We start from the raw sequence: 17,829 nt of genomic DNA, 5'->3' as shown, positions 1-17,829 counted from the left end.
AGCGTGTCCTCTTAACCACAAGGTTGCTGGTTCGACTCCCGTAAGGAATGGTGGGCTGTGCCCCCTGCAACTAGCAACGGCAACTGGACCTGGAGGTGAGCTGCGCCCTCCACAACTAAGACTGAAAGGACAACAACTTGAAGCTGAACGGCACCCTCCACAACTAAGATTGAAAGGACAACAACTTGACTTGGAAAAAAAAAAGTCCTGGAAGTACACACTGTTCCCCAATAAAGTCCTGTTACCCTTCCCCAATAAAATCTTAAAACAAACCAAAAAAAAGTTGAGAAAATGCTAATAGATACAACCTGAATGGGAATCTGCTAAGATGTATTAAAACTGATGGAGATAAAAATGTGCGATGCAGACAAAGGCTTAGTTGGACAAATTTATAAAGCTCTAGAAAATGTTAAGGCATTTAGAGCCTATGGTTATTCATTGTACTCAAATTACTCATCAGGAGCTAATTTACAGAAAATATTTGAAACTATCATGCATTATTGACTAGAATTATCAACAGGGAATTTCATTTGTTCTCATATTTAACCATCATGAAGTCTATGAAATTTTGTCAGAAATAGAAGTTGTATATCCTAACTTGTCCTACCACACAGCATTTTGATGGTTTAGCAATAGTGAAGTTTTATTGCAATTTTTTTCAGCTCAGAGTCAACATTTCAGAACAAAATCATTCTGAACCATTAATACTGAATAATTAATGGCCTTGGAAATTAGCTTTTGCTACAGACTTCATAATGTTCCTTAATTAATTCAACCTAAAATAACAGGGCAAAACAGTGCTTATATGTGAAATGTATACTGCAGAATTTTGTCAGTAATTAATGTTGTTTTGAAGCACAAGTAACATTAAGCTGCTTTATACACTTCCTGTGCTGTCAGAAGTTAAAACAAAAGATATCTATTCCCACACAAATTTGCAGCACATATATTTTCTGAACTCAAACTACAGTTCCAGCAGCATTTATAGATCTTGATGCCAAGTGCAACAGAAATTTTCATGTTTCAAAATCCATTTAATTGTGCAATTGAGGAGATTCTACCTAAACTTCAAATGAAGATCATTAATCTGCAATATAACAAGTTAAAAGGTAAGTATCAGAAGAATCTAATAAAATTCCATACATGCCTTCTAACAATGAAAATGGTCAATTAAAATCATGCTCATGGATTGATTAGCAATATTGGCAGTAACATCTGAGTGAAAGACATTTTTAAAGATTAAGTATATAAAGTCTCGCCCACCGGTTTGCTCAGTGGTTAGAGCACAGCGCTCATAACACCGGTCGCCAGTTCAGTTCCCACATGGGCCAGTGAGCTGTGCCCTCCACAACTAAACTGAAAACAACAACTTGAGTTGGAGCTGAACTGTGCCCCCACAGCTAGATTGAAAGAAAAAAAAACAAACGACGTGACATGGAGCTAATGGGTCCTGGAAAAACACACTGTTCCCCAATATTCCCCAATTAAAAAAACAAAACAGAGATATGCAAAGTATCATTACAGATCAGCACTAATAGCTCACCATCTGATGATAGGGAACACTAACCATTGAACCCCAATTAAGCAAAATATTATCCCCCAAAAAACAATTCCATTCTTCTCATTAGTATACCTGGATTACAAAAAGGTTACTTAATTACTGTATTTTGCATTTCCTTTTTTTTTAAACTGTAGAAATTTTTTTCTTGTTATATAAGTACTTACATAATATTCTTGATTTTCTTCTTGGCCTGCAAAGCCTAAAGTATTTTACTATCTGACCCTTTACAAAAAAAATATATATATATACGTGGTGGTTCCTGATTTCTAAAGGGATGCATAGAACTGACTTCTCTAAGTGTAAGAGGGAATCAGCGTTCCCTAGCAGAAGGATCATTCTGCTCAGAATTTTACTAATGATACTGCAGAGTACTCTGAAATCCAGGAGAAACAAGAAAATTTGCCTTTCAGCCCACAAGTAGCTAAGTGACAAGAAAGTGGACATTACATAAAAGGTAACACAGCAATTAAAAACTGCATTAGAAAATGGGAACTACACTTTAAAACACTGGAATAAAGGTCAGTGGTTTCGATAGTGGTCAACAGAGCTTCTGGATATGGCAGCTAGGCCTAGTTCAGAGATATTACCCTATGAACAAAATGATTATTTTAAATAGTTTGGTATGGAAAATTATAATGGGGATATGAACAATTATTTTATTAGTATTGTAGTAGTAAAGTAATAGGAGGAAAAAAAGGAATCATCAATAAGCTCCTTTTCTGTTTTAGGAGATAAACTTAGAAATACATATAAAACATGGGGGAATAGTGACTGAGAAGAACTGATGAATGAGAGACAAAATTTATTACTTAAGAGGGGAAAAGTTCAAAGAATCAGGTTAATAAATGCAGTAGAAATTGAACAGGTCAGTGAATTCTTATGGAGAGAGCATCTGAGAATGTCTGGCCTTATCAAGTTAGTGAAATAAATACTTCACATCCTTCCACATCTACACGGCCATGCCCCTTTTACCCTCAGCATCATTGCTAGAAAAGAATCTAGGGCAGGAGGAAGGGACAGACACTGGTTCTCGTGTCCTCAGTAAGGCAGCAATGTAGGAAGACTGCCTGCCTGGCTTACCCATCACCCAAAGGGTTGGACCTGACCAGAGAGGGGAGAACAAAAAGTCGGTAGTGGGTCTCAAGGTTGTGTCCTCTGTACAGAGGCAGCCGCAGGGCTAGGAAATAAGGAATCCAGACAAGTTGCTCTAAAATTCTTGTCAGTCCTTTGAATCTAGATTCTAAGCCTCTCAGAAGATAAGTATAATACCATGTGGAAATCCTAGGAATGAGCAAGCTAAGGCAGAATCACAAATCTTTATATTGCAGCCCTTTTTTAAAATGCTTCTTTGTTGCTTATCCATTAATTTCCATTTTATCTCTTAGCATCTAGGAACACTTTTTGGAACTATTTTTAAGCTTTTCAGCTGTGCTGAGGAAGCATAAAGGAAAGTACTAAAAAAAATTTCTATTGTAAATATTTCCAATCATATCATATACAAAAGTAGAACAATATAATCCCCCCCCCACACACACACATCATGTCACTCAGTTTCAACAATTATCAACACAAGGCCATTTTTGTTTCACTTTTATCCAATCCACACCCTATTTCCCACTGGACTATTTTGAAGCAAAAGGAGAGGTATTTTGATCAATTTTTAAGAGGAATTTTTAAAGAGGGGAATGTGGCATTTTGGCAGCAGAATGGTGGTGCTATCTGAAATCCAAGCTGGGGGACAAATCCAACCCCTATTTCAAGACTGATATTCCTTTCTGGTGCTAGAATCTATTTTGGAGGGCCTCAGTTTCCCTATCAGCAAAACACAGAATATGGACTAAATTATAGGCAGTTGGGTAACTAAATTATAGGCAGTTGGAAATGAGACCTTGACTTCAAGTCAAAAGACCTGGCTTAAGAGTCCATTCAGCTCTGCCTTTTGCAAATTATATAACTTATAAATTATGTAAGCAACACTTAACCTCTCTGAATTTCTATCTACAAAAGGGTACTTCATGGGACTTTGGTTGAATTAAGTAAAACAATGTGTTATTTGAAGTTTTGTGAATTAAAATGCGCTATATAAATTCGGTATTATTGAGTTCTTCAGTTAAGTAAAAGATGACTCAGATTTGAATCTACAAATTAGGAAAACAGTGATGCTATTGACAGAAAAGGAGAAGCTGAAAGGCAAAGTTTAATCCAAATGGAAGACTAAACAGAGAGGGAGATATGGGGCTAAACCTTTGATCCAAATATCTATTTAAAATACATTTATTATGTTAATAATAGGAAATAATCGCAGTCTCCTTACCCTCACCAAAATAAATTTTCAGTTTTCTCTAGCTTCTCCCTGTCTTTATCCACCTACATAAAAAAACCATTTATTAAGTATGTATTATGTGCTGGGCATTGTGCTAGGCAGTGGGAATACAAAAAAATAACACTACTGTCTGCCTCCAAGATGCTCAGATTAGGAGACACACTTATTATATAAATAATTATAGTAGAATTGGATAAGAATTAATTTGGGTGGTGACTAGTGTTTGCACAGTAATCATAGGGTGTGGTCAGTTTTTGTTCTATTTTTAGAATATACCTGTTTCAGAGTCACCAACAGAGAGGTGACTCCTAAAGCCTTCATTATGGCCTACGAAAGGAGAAGCTGTAGAAAGGTTAAGGACTGAGCTTCTACACAGAAGCTGGAGACAAAAGTGCCACAGGAAGATGCTGAGAAAGTATATTTGGAGAGGTGGAAGAAATTGTTAGTGTCCTAGGAGCGGGGGGCAGGGAGAAAAGTCTTTTCAAAAAGAGATTTTTAGGGCCCGCCTGATGGCTCAGACGGTTAGAGCTCCATGCTCCTAACTCCGAAGGCTGCCGGTTCGATTCCCACATAGGCCAGTGAGCTCTCAACCACAAGGTTGCCAGTTCAATGGTGGGCTCCGTCCCCTGCAACTAGCAACGGCAACTGGACCTGGAGCTGAGCTGTGCCCTCCACAACTAAGACTGAAAGGACAACAACTTGAAGCTGAACGGCACCCTCCACAACTAGGATTGAAAGGACAACAACTTGACTTGGAAAAAAGTCCTGGAAGAACACACTGTTCCCCAATAAAGTCCTGTTCCCCTTCCCCAATAAAATCTTTAAAAAAAGAGATTTTTAGCATAAACACATAAAACTAGGTAGATCAATGGATTCAATGGAGATCACCAATGATCTCCAAAGACCAGTTTCAGGCAAAGGGTAGAAGCCAAACGAAGAAGGCTGAGCAAGGAGTGCGTGATAAAGTGGGAAAATCTGGCAGTGAAAATCAGCTAGAAAATCAAATGGAGATTTTTCTCTCCACCTTCACACACCCATTTTAAGATCTGCACTTTTTTTTAGGCTATGGGTAAAAGCCCAGGGAGAGACTGAATAAAAATAATGAAAGATTCTTATATGATATTTAATATGTGCCATGCACTATTCTTAGCACTTTACATGTATTAGCTTGTTTAATAATACATGAGGCAAGGATGGAATGATTAAGTAACTGGCCAGAGGTCACTCAGCTAGTCAATTGACTGAGTCAAGATTTGAATCTCAGCAGTTAGCTTCAAATTCTGTGCTATTCAAATTGTACCTGAGGTTGCCTTTTACTTAACCGAAGAATTCAATACCTAATTTATATAGTGCATATCAATTCACGAAACTTCAAATAATACATGAAAATGTTTGGGCAACTGATGAAAAGGTGCTTATGCTGAGTCACAAAAGGCACTAGACCCATGACCCTTTGGTTTACCCTAGGATGGGCATCACCTATCACCCTATACATTCTAGGACATGTTCAACCTGAAGGAAGGGGATGTGCAAACAGCCAAAATGAAACTGCTTTGAAAGAGGGATCTAAGCATGGGTTTGTACTGCGTGCGTCTCCCTTTCTGGACATGCTTTCTTTTCCGTCCAATTCCAGGAGTGGTGCTACCAATCAATAATCGGGCACCAGTAACTTGGAGGTTTTTAATATTCATTCAACAAATATTTGAGCATCAGGGCCAGACATTGTGCTAGGCCCAGAGGTGAACAAGACAGACAAGATCCTCACTCTTAATACTTATAACCTAGTTGGAGGGTGGGGAGAACAAAGACTAGGCGGCCACGGCAGGAGAGGGGTGAACAAGGGGGAATGAGAGATTAACTCGGAGAAGCCAGTAGAATCCCTGGCAGGCGAGGCCTTGAGGCCACGCCCAAGAGGCTTTTGTATTTAATTTGCATCAATTCAGCGCCAGTGACCGCCAGATTACCCCAGGCAGTACTTTCTAGACCATTTAATCCTGTCAATCCAACCTTTACACTTCCCACTTGTGCCTGTCGGGTCACCTGGCCACTCTGGGTTCCTAGGCCTACAAGGCCTCCTCGGGCCAGGGTCACCCACTCCCCCTATCTAGTGTCGCCTCAATCCCCACGATCATCTTCTTGAGACACCTCGACCAATCGGGGTTTATTAGCGCGGGTCTCTTTAGCGCGGGTCTCCTCCGCCCACCAGGTCACCTCAGTGACACGCTACCAGGGCCGGAGGTTCGGCCAGCGCGTTACGCTTTGTTCCCAGAACAGGTTTTCGAAATGCCTCTCCCTCTCGGCTCCAGCTGTTTTCCTGCAAGCGCGGGGAGACCCGGCAGAGGCAGCGCCCCCGGCGGCGCACAGTGGCCCAGGAAGGGAGTGCCCGCCACCGCCGCCGACTTCTCCACCTCCTCAGCCTCCTCCCGGAACGCGGGATAGCGCGCGAGCGGCGCACGCCCCGACCGTCACGGCCGAGTTCCTGATTGGCTATGCCGCGCGACGTCACGGGGAGGGTCCCGGCGGCAGCTGGTAGGCGAGTCCGCGCGTGCGCAGACTGAGCGCGGTGAGCGGAGGGGGAGGTGGCCGGCCGCTTATCTCGCGTCCGCCATTTTGTTGCTGTAGCTCTTGGGAACCGGCTGGGCAAAACCGCCCTAGAGGCGCGACGCTCTTTGGACTTCGGTGTTTGGTGTGTCTGCGGGGGTTGGCGCAGATCCGTGGGAGCGCGGAGCCGACGCGTTTCAGGTCAGGAGTGACTGGAGGCACCCACGGACGCCGAGCATCCCGAGAACCTGGGGCGGCCTCTGCTGCGGCTCGGCTTCACCCGCCCCGACCTCAGGCTCTGCCCGGCATTCCCCGAGCCGGCTCACTCCGTGAGGTGGCCCCGGAGCAAGCGGGTGGAGGCGGAGGATGCTGCGGGCCCGGAGCCAAGAGGAAGGTGCTGGCTCGGCCCTCTAAGCGCGCCTTGAGGTGTGCCGAGAGGCCCTTCTTCGTTCCCAAAGCCGTCTGGCGGGCAAAGGCGTCCAGAGCGGGCAAGAGCAGCCGCCGCCCCAGAGCCCCTGCCCGACACCATGTCCTCCGCCAGGTTCGACTCATCAGACCGTTCCGCCTGGTACATGGGGCCGGTGTCTCGCCAGGAGGCGCAGACCCGGCTCCAGGGCCAGCGCCACGGCATGTTCCTAGTCCGCGACTCCTCCACCTGCCCGGGGGACTATGTGCTGTCGGTGTCCGAGAACTCGCGGGTCTCCCACTACATCATCAACTCGCTGCCCAACCGCCGTTTTAAGATCGGGGACCAGGAGTTTGACCACTTGCCGGCTCTACTGGAGTTCTACAAGATCCATTACCTGGACACCACCACCCTTATCGAGCCCGCGCCCAGGTACGCGAGCGCCCGCAGCCGGGCGCGCTACGCACCCCGACCCCCGAGGAAGGTCAACAGTGGCCGGGTTGGTTCGCTTGGGGTCCGTCCAAGAGAGAGAGAGAGTGTGTGTGTGTGTGCGTGTGGTCATTGAACTCATTTCCCCCTCTTCTGAACCAAATTATTTTCCAGAAGCCTTTCCGAAGGGAGGGCTAGTGTCAGGATCTGGGTCACTGTGGATGAAGGAGATGCGTCTTAAACAGATTTAACGGCGGTTGCGTAGTTAAAATGTACGCTTTTTGCCTTTCATCACATTCTTTATTTGGTTATCATGCTAAAGGAGGGTTTTTGTTGTTTGGGGATTTTTTTATTTATACCTTTTTTGGATCACACACTTCTTTGAGAATATGAATATCGCCGTGGCATTCTCCCTCCCCCCAAAAATGCACGCACACACAAGTTTGCACGCCATTCAAGGGTCTTGGACTCCCTGCAGATCTCTGAACTCCAGGTTAAGAACTCTTGGACTGCAGCCTTTGGAACAATCGACAGATGAAAATGCTTTAGCATTTAGGAGCAAAAACCTTTAAATGTGAAGTATCGGAACTGTATGTTGATACCTTGGTGCCAGGTTTGAAATAAGCCAGACACCTTCTATTTTATCATACATCACTTACAAAAAAATCTTAAGGTGCATTGGCTTCAGTGAGGGCATTTTATTTATTTATTTTATTTTACAGTTTTCTCCCAAGCTGGACCGTTAATAGGCTAAAAATCCATTTGGTTTAATTTCAAGGAGGAATAAGGCTAGAATATTTACTTAAGTGAGGGAAATTTTTAAAAGACACTTTAATTCTATTGTAGTTCAACTTTAGATTTTTTTTTGTATTAAGTCTAATGATTTAATACCTTTTAAAGTTAACAACCCTAAGTGACACTGAGCATCAAGCATCCCCTTTTCTAAATAAAATGCATTATTTTATTTGATTATTTGCTTTAATTTGCCTTAATCAGTATTTTATCAGATATTTCTTTCATGCCAAATTTGAGCTGAAATTATGCCAAATTTGAGCTGAAGAAATTGCCTAGAATTTTAAAAATAAAAGGTATTTCACTGTCCAATTTGCTTCTTAAACATCTATTTTAAAAAGACAGGAGGTTTTGGGGGATGAGATGTTTCTGATTTTATGAATTTGCTGATGAGATTACTCTGAGCTTTAATCATTATAAGGTATTATAATTAATGAAGGAGCATCCTAAGTGTTGGCTTCTGTGGAGTAGAGATAGAGGGGGGAAAAACAAAGCCATGACAGTATAATGACTATGAGATTAACTGCTGAAGTAAATGGACTTTAAAAACTGGGACAAAGTGATTATAAATCAAATACTGTGTAACAAAGACCTAGACACCAAGAATCTGGTGAAACTCCAGGTCCCCGAAGATGCTGGTAATTGGACTCAACTTTGAGCATGACATAATTACAATATAGGGGATTAGAATCTTAGTGTCCACGGTAGTGAGATTTTGTAATGTGTTTAAGTAAATGATTTTCCTACCTTGGGAAGGTGAATTATTAATTTCAGGCATTTATTAAGCCATGCTATGCGCAAGGCATTGTGCTTTCTTTGAGGTGACAGGTACTATATACTATAGCTGTTTCAAAAAGTGTGAGTAAATGGCTTGATAATGCCTCAGTGGCTTCCCACTACCCCCAAAAACGACTCCAAATCTTCCATACACTGTGTCTTCGGAGATTCCGATGCCTGTCCTCTCCTCCCACCTTTCCCACAGCCCCACTAGGCCGCTCACTCATTCCCGGAACCTTTGCGCAGGCTGTTGGCTCTTCATTGACTGCCTAACCACCCACTCCTCCTTACTGTATTGAAATCCTACCTGTTGTTCCAGGCTCCTCACAAATAATAGGACCTTTCCCTGACCCTCCCCCTCACACTCAGCTTTGATTAGTTCTTCTCTATGCCCTCCGCCCCAGGCGTGTTGCTGTAATTTAGTTTTGCATTTTCCCTGGTATCTCAGAGGGCCTTCACAATGCTGGCTGAATTAGATCCTGACTGGATTTACTTTGTTATACTGAGTCTTTGCCTCTCCCAAGCCTGAAATTCACGGATTTGGTTTGATGTGTTATTAGCCTTTGTAGAAATCTAGAGGCTAGTAAAACCTTGGCCAGATGCAAAATTCAGTGTAATGATTTTTCACACCCCAAACAGGCTAAATTAAATGGTTTATCTTTTTAGGCATCATAACTGAGCTCTTGAAGCCAGAATTTCATACACCTTCGCTAATAGTTCATTTTTTAAATTTTGCTCAGCAGAAGATCATAACTGTATGACTTAGAATTTAAGAATTGGTGCTTGTTTTGTTCTAGTCTGATTTTTTTATTGGAATGTTCCTTAACTTTTAATTTTATATTTGTATTCAAATATTTACAAGAAGATTTTATCCCAGTGATAGGTACTGGGAAAGATGGATGACAGACATTGCTTTCTTCATCGTGGAACTACATTTTAGTGGAGGAGGCAGAAAAGTAGAAAAATAAATCAAATACAAAATTAAGAAATGCTATGAAGGAAGTAAACCTAGGCCAAGAAAATATAATAGAAGGGACTTACTTGAGCTTATGTGGTCAGAGAAAGCATGAAACTACCTAAGGATAGACAAGAAAAGCAAGCCTTGGAAAGGTTTAGGCTAAGGGGAAGAGTCTTCCAAGCATAGAGAAGAGCTTATGCAAAGTCCTGACATGAGAAGCCAACCAGTATATTGGGAGTCTGGTTCTTAAAGGAACAGGTTATAAGAAGAGTTTGGAGATATTGTGGTTAAGGTAAGGAAATTGGATTGTATTTAAAGTGCAGTGGGTGCTGTGGAAGGAGTTTGAAGCCAGGGGAGTGACCTGGGGCTGTTACTGTAATCCAGGTGCAAAATGATGGTGACTGATGACATAGTATATGTCATAGATCATATAGACATAGACTGACAGAAAACTGTGGCTTGGAGATGCCTATTTTGGAGATAAGATTGATGCTGATGGGAAGGGGGATGATGGGGCAAGAGAAAGGAGAAACAAAGATGACTTGGTATATTTGCAGCTTTGTGTCCTCTGGGTTTATCTTATTACTGCAATTGCTTTTTGTATTTGTGGTGTTCCTGTGGTGGTTTTTAAATTTAACCCCCAAAAGGTATCATGTCAGATGGCTTTGGTTGATTTTGAATGACCCTAAAGGATTCTCTTTCCGAGGATGTAATTGTTATATTACAAATCATTTGATAAACAAAACCTGTGGTGGTTTTCACTTCCATTGTTTTTTGAGCATAAACATTTTTAACATTCTGTGTATTAAGTTATAGTTGTTAGGTAAGCGGTAGTGTTTTTTTTAAATTTACTAGAGGTTATTTCCAGTTTAATAATGTTTTAGAAGGTTCTAAGTGGATTGTTTAGATATGAACTACATTTTCCCATGGTTTAGAAACTTGAAGGTGTTTTGCGTAACTGGCTTTTCCAGTTCTTGCTTATGTATAAAGGCTAGGAGAAGAATCATGAGAAGTAAAAAGTTTAAAACTGAGGCAAGTTGACCCTTAGAGAAAAATCTTGTTTTTTACTCAACAGACATTGCGTATTGCATGTACCTGTTAAAATGGAAATACTAGCATTGAATCAACAGTCCCTGTCATGCTCTTGAGTTCAGTGGTTGCTGAGATTTTTTAAAAGATCAGTTCCGTGCTAGCTAGTATGATAAGGTAGCTGTGGGAGAACCGACAAAGGTTGCTCAGCCTACCCTGGGCACCCAGAGGGGAACCTTCACACTTGTGAGGCAGAAAGCAACCTCTGCGTGGACCAGAGGCTGCCACAGGCAGTAGGGTCACACTTCCTCTACATCCCCTTCTAAATATTTAAGGGAACTTGGGTCTGGTCTTTTATAATTAGGAGGAGGGGGGAAGGAGTACCCGTAACTTCGATTAGCATAGACTTCAGCACTGAGTAACGCTTTGAGTTTCTTCTTACCGGTAGTTTCAGTCATATTAATTCAGTTCCGAGGAGATATAAGAACATTGTCACTATGCCTGGAATGGAAGCTTGCCCAGTTGAGAGTTGTGTTCCCGTGGCAGGTGAAGCGCTGGTAACCATTTGATTTGTGACATTTCTCTTGTTTAAGACTCAGATCTGAAACAACAGAATTTTTTACCTAAGAAAGAATTTCCTTTTTGAGCTGAACAATTGTACTAGATTATTTCTTAGGTTCCTTCAGGCTAAAATATTTTAGTTCTGATAAGTAAAAGTGCTTAATAGTGGGAGTTCAGATAATCCTCGAGTCTGAGCTAAGATCCTAACACGTCAGGTTGGGCCACCAGGCATGTGGCAGCTAGTCCGGAATGGAGGTTAAGTGTGAGGAGAGCTTCAGTGAGGTGAAGAGGCGTGAAAGGCAAGCCCAGTGGCACGTGGGATTTCCTTGTCTATATAACAGAGTGGAACCAGGTTTCGGGCATTGGAGTGGCAAAGCTCTTGTGTTTTTAGAAGGGAAAAAAAGGATCGAAACAGTAATGGGAAATGCTTCCCTGTGTCGTTGGCATTTTAATTTTATCAACAGGAATTTCAATATATTGAGTATACCAAAGCCCAGTACTAGACTCCAGGCACATAATGGGAGTAAACCATGGTTCTGTCTTTGAGAATCTCAGTATATTGAACAAATTAAAATATACCATGGGAGCTTAAGAGCAAGTATGATCCATTAAGGGGTCAGGGAAGGCTTGAAAGGGGAGGTGCTCTTTTAGCTGATTCTTGAAGGATAAGAACAAGTATATGAGGTGGAAGAGGTAGTGGCAGTGCATGCTGGGAAAGGCACGGAGTTGTAATTAATGTGAGTGATGGGCAGCAAGCTAGGAAGGAGGAAGAATGATTCTAAATTGTAAAGAGCCCCTTGTGCTTTATAAATGAGTTTAACAGTGGGAGTCATCTAAAGTTTTTAAGAAGAGAATTGCCATGGCCAGTTTTAGAAACTTCTGTGGTGTGGGACTGGGTAGGGAAAGTAGAGTGTAGGACTAATCAAGTGCTGTTAAGGAGAGGGGATTGTGAGATCAAACACGGTGGGAATATAAATGGAAACTGACAGTCTTCACTGGATAATTGCATGTATAATACCGTGTTGCGCTGAAAATATGACTGGGTCTTATAGTAGAAGGTGAGGGAAGAGGTACGGCTTCAGGGATGATTGATGGTGTCTTTAATTGAGAGACTAGAAGAGAAAGGATCAGGATGAGGGGATGATTGTTTTCAACAGGAAGCCAGGTGATGGTTAGCCATCTGATGGGTTTGTTATTGAGAAAAGAGATGGGGGCTAAATGTATAGATTTGGGAGTCTAAGTTTAGATGGCATCCCCAGAATGAGCAGAACTGGAATGAGCAGAGAAAGAGAAGCTGTGGAAGGAGGTCTAGACTCATAGAAGGAGAGTCGTTAGTGATGGTATGAATGCCTGGGGATGGGAGAGGTCTTCAGTGTTCAATGCCACTGAGTGGTAAAGAAGGGGTAATTTATCCAGAGCAGTTTGCTAGAGAGGTACTTAGCCAATCTTCTTGGAATTGATTCTTTTACCTTCTATTTTCTTCTGTTTTCCAACTCCCCCCCCCCACCCTTGTCTGTCTCCCCACCCCCCACTCCGGTTCAAGCCATTGCTTCTCAGTCTAGTTGTGTAGGTCACAGCTCCCTGGCCCATGCTGGTATTATGAGCCTTGCGCTCCCCCTGGCTGAGGCAGTCTGTCACCAGTCGTGGGTCAGCCGCTCACGACTCATGGCAGCACACAGTAGCCCCCACCAACCTCCGGCTGCTCACGGCAGCCCAGCTCCAGGGAGAGCAGTTGTTCACAATCTTAGCTGTAGAGAGCGCAGCTCATTGGCCCATGTGGGAATCGAACAGGGGACCTCGGTGTTAGGAGCATAATGCTCCGACCACTTGAGCCACTGGGCTGGCGCCGTAATTATATTTTTAAAGAGTCTGTACATAAGAAACGAATATACGACAAAGGCCATAGGTAGTCCACAAAGCCTCAAATGTAGCAACCTTTTACACACGTTTGCCAACCTCTGGCCTCCCCAGCAAAGCTGGTCTGTGCTTGTAGGAACCAGCAGTGTGCCCCCTGAGCTGTGGGAAGGCTGGGGAAGGGAGCCTTTGAACCTTTGGACCTCTAGCCTTTTTCTGAAGCAGAACCAAAGTATGTAAGCCTATCTACCACAAACTCTTTGAACTTCAAAGGGTGCTAATCTTGAGCTTCTTGTGCGTTACCTCCTCGCCTGTTCTCCTGACCCTTAGCTGGACTCACTCTGTCCTTCGAGCACTCCTTGGCCCTGTCAACTTCTGTCATGACTCATAATAACTGCATGTTACGCTTTCACTTGCCTTTTAGTCTTTTGAGAGCAGGAACTTGGTTTCAATTCATTGTTTGTCCCCCAAATTTTTAGTAGATAGTAGGAAGGCCAGTGGATACCTGCATAAGTGGATTTCATTAGCATTAATCCCCACTGAAGCTGTCCTAGTGTCCTCATGCTCTGCGTTGTAGAATGAACTGCTTTTAATTTTTAACTGTACAAACAATAAAATACCCTTGGATGGGGTCTGAGATGGAACCCATTGTGCTCTTAGTGAAGCATCTGAAATGTATGTTACTACCCAAACTTTTCACAGGATCTTTGTGGCCCTTGAAATAGGAAGAGGAGTGTACTTTAATGGGGGTGGTGCGGGGAGCGAATTGGATGCTCACTGCTGGTCAGGAACTGTTGTGAATGTTTCACACACATCATGACATTAATTCTTATATACCTTAGAGGTTATAAGTGAGGACTCCAGAACCAGACTGCCTGAGTACAAATCTAACCCCTGCTATGGCTTCCTCAGCTGTAAAATAGGGATAATAACAACATCTGCCTCACCGGATTGCTCTAAGGATGAAACAATTTAATGTCTGCAAAGACTGCAAACAATGCCTGGCTTAGGGGATGAGAGTCAACACTTGCTGCTCCTACCATTCCTGCGATCTCTTTTTAGATGTACTGATCGTAAGCAATCTGCCCCTTAGTTGGTTGTTAATAAGTAATAAGGCCTTTTAGGTTTTAAATCAAGCTCCTCATCACCATGGTATCCTGATGACTGTGAAGCTAGTCATTTACATTAAAATGATACAAGTTTTGCCAAATTATGAATTCTGCCCTTTGGAAAGTAGTGTGGCAATATGTACCAAGGGCCATGAAAATGTTCCTGTTCTTTAATCTGGGATTCTGGGCTTTACAAAAAAATCCAACATTGAGAAAATGTGGTGAAAAGTGTTTGTGACATGGATGATTAAATAGGGAGACAGAAAAATTAAATATCCAGAAACATCGGGATGTTCATTGCAGCAGCATACCATTTCTTTCTGTGAGCCTGAATGAAATAGTACCCTCCTGTGAAAGTGGTCATGAAGACCAGTGATGAAGGAAACGCCTGTGGTGAGATATTAGGCAGGAAAATTGCCACAAGATTTTTTTTTAAGAAAGACATAAACTAGGCTGGTGGGCGGGGAGAAGAAGGGAAGGAGAACTGTAGTTTCCTTAGGGCAGGAACTATGGGATATCTTTTCCCCCCTTGTTTTCCTTTTCTCCCTGAATGTTGTGATTCTTTTTATAAAGGAAACCTTTTTTTAAAAAATAAAATGCTTCAACATAGATCACATTCTTATATGAAATAACTTTTGAAATCATTAATGGGGGGAAAAGAAAGGATGGTCATGAGCTGATTGGAAACCATAGTCAGTGGGAGTATCCTAGCATATTCCCTCAGGGCTATCTAGAGCCTGGCTCTGGTGATGGTCCTGCAGGCAGTCAAACAGGTGCAGACTTTTTGGATGAAGCCCGCGGTTTGTTACTCTGGTTAGTTAGCTTTTGTACTTCAGAAAAGTTAAGGGGGAAAAATGCTAATGGCAAAATAGTTTTTTCTAAAACTTCGTGTATTTACACCTTTTCAGAACATTCTTAGGTAAAGAGATACTGTGTTTCCCCGAAAATAAGACCTAGCCGGGCAATCAGCTCTGATGCGTTTTTTTTGGAACAAAAATTAATATAAGACCCAGTATTATGTTAGACCCGGTATTATACTATGGTAACATTACATCATACTCGGTCTTATAGTAAAATAAGACTGGGTCTCATATTAATTTTTGCTCCAAAAGACGCATTAGAGCTGATTGTCCAGCTAGGTCTTATTTCCGGGGAAACACGGCACCTCTGTACTTTTGCAGAAGGCATTACAAATGGGCTGTTGCTGGAGAGCAGGGACTGTGCTTTTACCACTATCTCCGGGAGTGTATCTGCAACATCCTAGGCAAGTGCATACCACCTGTGAGCACAGCACAGGGGTGTGGTTGTGTCTATGGACTGATGCTCAGAGGAGAGAGAACTCTTGCCTGTGAGTCATGCAGTGAAAACTTTCACAAGTTTTCATTTGAATGTTCAGATGATGATTCTAGTACAAGATGCAATATGAGGGTTTTGTTTGTTTGTTTTGTTTTAATTTGGAAAACATAAACCCTTTTCTGGTTTTTGCATTTTGAAGGACATGGAGACAGAGGTCTTTGTCATCTTCTCTGCGGGTGCCTAAGGAAGTGTGCAGGATGCGTGCCATAGATTAGAACCAGGAGGAAGAGTCCCTGGTGGTTGCCACAGGGTTCTGAGGAAGGCGCTACTGAACTGAACTTGAGGTTGTAAAAATAAATTCAGACTAGGTATCTCTGTGTGTAAACAAAAGGTTCCTATAAAACAGATAAAATGGGTTGTGTGTGTGTATATGCACTTGGCATGTGATATTAAAAGGCAGATTCAGAATATTTTATTGCAATATAAACTCTAGAAAGTAAAACTGTAACAGAACCTTCATAACTACTGAGAATGTAAGGAGGAGATAATGTATTATACGGAATGGTTTATTAAAAAGTTTGACAAACACTGATACAAAGAAAGATTTTTCTCTTAACTTTTTTTTTCTCGTAAGGTATCCAAGCCCACCAATGGGATCTGTATCAGTACCCAACCTGCCTACAGCAGAAGAAAATGTGGAATATGTACGGACTCTGTATGATTTTCCTGGAAATGATGCTGAAGACCTGCCCTTTAAAAAGGGTGAGATCCTGACGATAATAGAGAAGCCTGAAGAACAGTGGTGGAGTGCCCGAAACAAGGACGGCCGGATTGGGATGATTCCCGTCCCTTATGTTGAAAAGCTTGTGAGATCCTCACCACACGGAAAGCATGGGAATAGGAATTCCAACAGTTATGGGATCCCAGAACCTGCTCATGCATATGCTCAACCTCAGACCACAACTCCTCTACCTGCGATTTCTAATACTCCGGGAGCAGCGATCAACCCGTTACCATCCACACAGAATGGACCTGTCTTTGCAAAAGCAATCCAGAAAAGAGTACCCTGTGCTTATGATAAGACCGCCTTGGCATTGGAGGTAAAAATCTATTAAGGCTGGTTTTTTTGGGTTCTTTGACATTCAGTTTTCATGTTTAGTTTTAGTTTTGTTTCTGCAAAGTAATGGCTGCTCATTTAAGCTTATATTCAATGGAATAAGAAAACTGGGTGATTTTTGAAAGATCCACTGTGAATGTCCCACATGACTCTTTTGTTTTTTCCTCTACCTTGTTTCTCCCAGGTTCTCAGCCTGCTTGCTTGCTTTTCTGCTCCCATAGATTTAGTTTCACAGTAACTGGTCTTCTTTCCAGTAAGGAAAGATGATGGTTAAGAAATATCTATGACCTGGAGACGAAGTCAACACAGACACACATAGCTATTTGTACATTCCATATCCTAACATGGCGCTCAGTTCAGTTGAGGAGAAATATGAATAAATGTCTTCTCTTCAGTTAGGCAGAGGAATAATTTAAAAATATATCAGGTGTTATGAAGGATTTTGTAAATTATAATAGCATGAAATAGAACTTGAACATTTTAATCGCCAAGTCATGTTCTTCTAACTAAACATTAACTGCCTTTAAAAAAAAATTCTTGCAAAACTTAGCATATTACCGTGGCTATGGAAATACAAAGAAGTCCTTAAGATCAGTGTTGATGAGCCTGTTGAGGGTGGTAGTGAAACTCCAATACCAGTTTCTACCTGAAGGTAGAAGTTTGGTGAGACATCTGATTAAGCCCAGAGTGACCATATATGAGCACAAACACCATGACAGTCTTGGGGAGAAAAAGGACAGGAGAATCTGACAAATAAAATAGGTTTTAAAATTTCATATTTTGACAAGAATGGTCCCATGTATTTTTTAGTGTTACTTTTTACTGAGGTATAAAATGCCTACAGTGAGGTTGGCCATAAATACTGTATCAGAACATGGGATTTGGTTCCACAGATCCGGGCTCTTTTCATTTATTGATAATTTGTGAACCACAAACTGCAATGTGAGTATCATACGATTGCAGTTGATTAAGTCAGTGATTATTCTCTGTTTTTACCCCAAGGTCAAAACAAGATAGGGTTGGGAGACAGCCTAGGTGCATGGCAGAAGGATGAAGTAACAGAGCCTGTTGCTTCA

The 17,829-nt window shown here is 42.1% G+C and overlaps 1 protein-coding gene across 1 annotated transcript in view; it reads left to right on the top strand.

Moving 5' to 3' along the window:
* The first annotated feature begins 6,440 nt into the window (after positions 1-6,440).
* CRKL (CRK like proto-oncogene, adaptor protein) overlaps positions 6,441-17,829 on the top strand; it is a 30,187-nt gene continuing 18,798 nt past the window's right edge. Inside the window, exons 1-2 of the mRNA XM_019710170.2 lie at positions 6,441-7,263; positions 16,271-16,736. Coding sequence (XP_019565729.1) covers positions 6,953-7,263; positions 16,271-16,736 — 777 coding nt within the window. The 5' untranslated portion in view covers positions 6,441-6,952. The remainder of the gene's footprint in view (positions 7,264-16,270; positions 16,737-17,829) is intronic.

This window comes from Rhinolophus sinicus, linkage group LG16 (genome assembly GCF_036562045.2).
Source record: "Rhinolophus sinicus isolate RSC01 linkage group LG16, ASM3656204v1, whole genome shotgun sequence".
Lineage (NCBI taxonomy): Eukaryota > Metazoa > Chordata > Mammalia > Chiroptera > Rhinolophidae > Rhinolophus > Rhinolophus sinicus.
The sequence above is the reverse complement of the archived record's forward strand: the minus strand, read 5'-3'. Positions and strand labels throughout refer to the sequence as shown.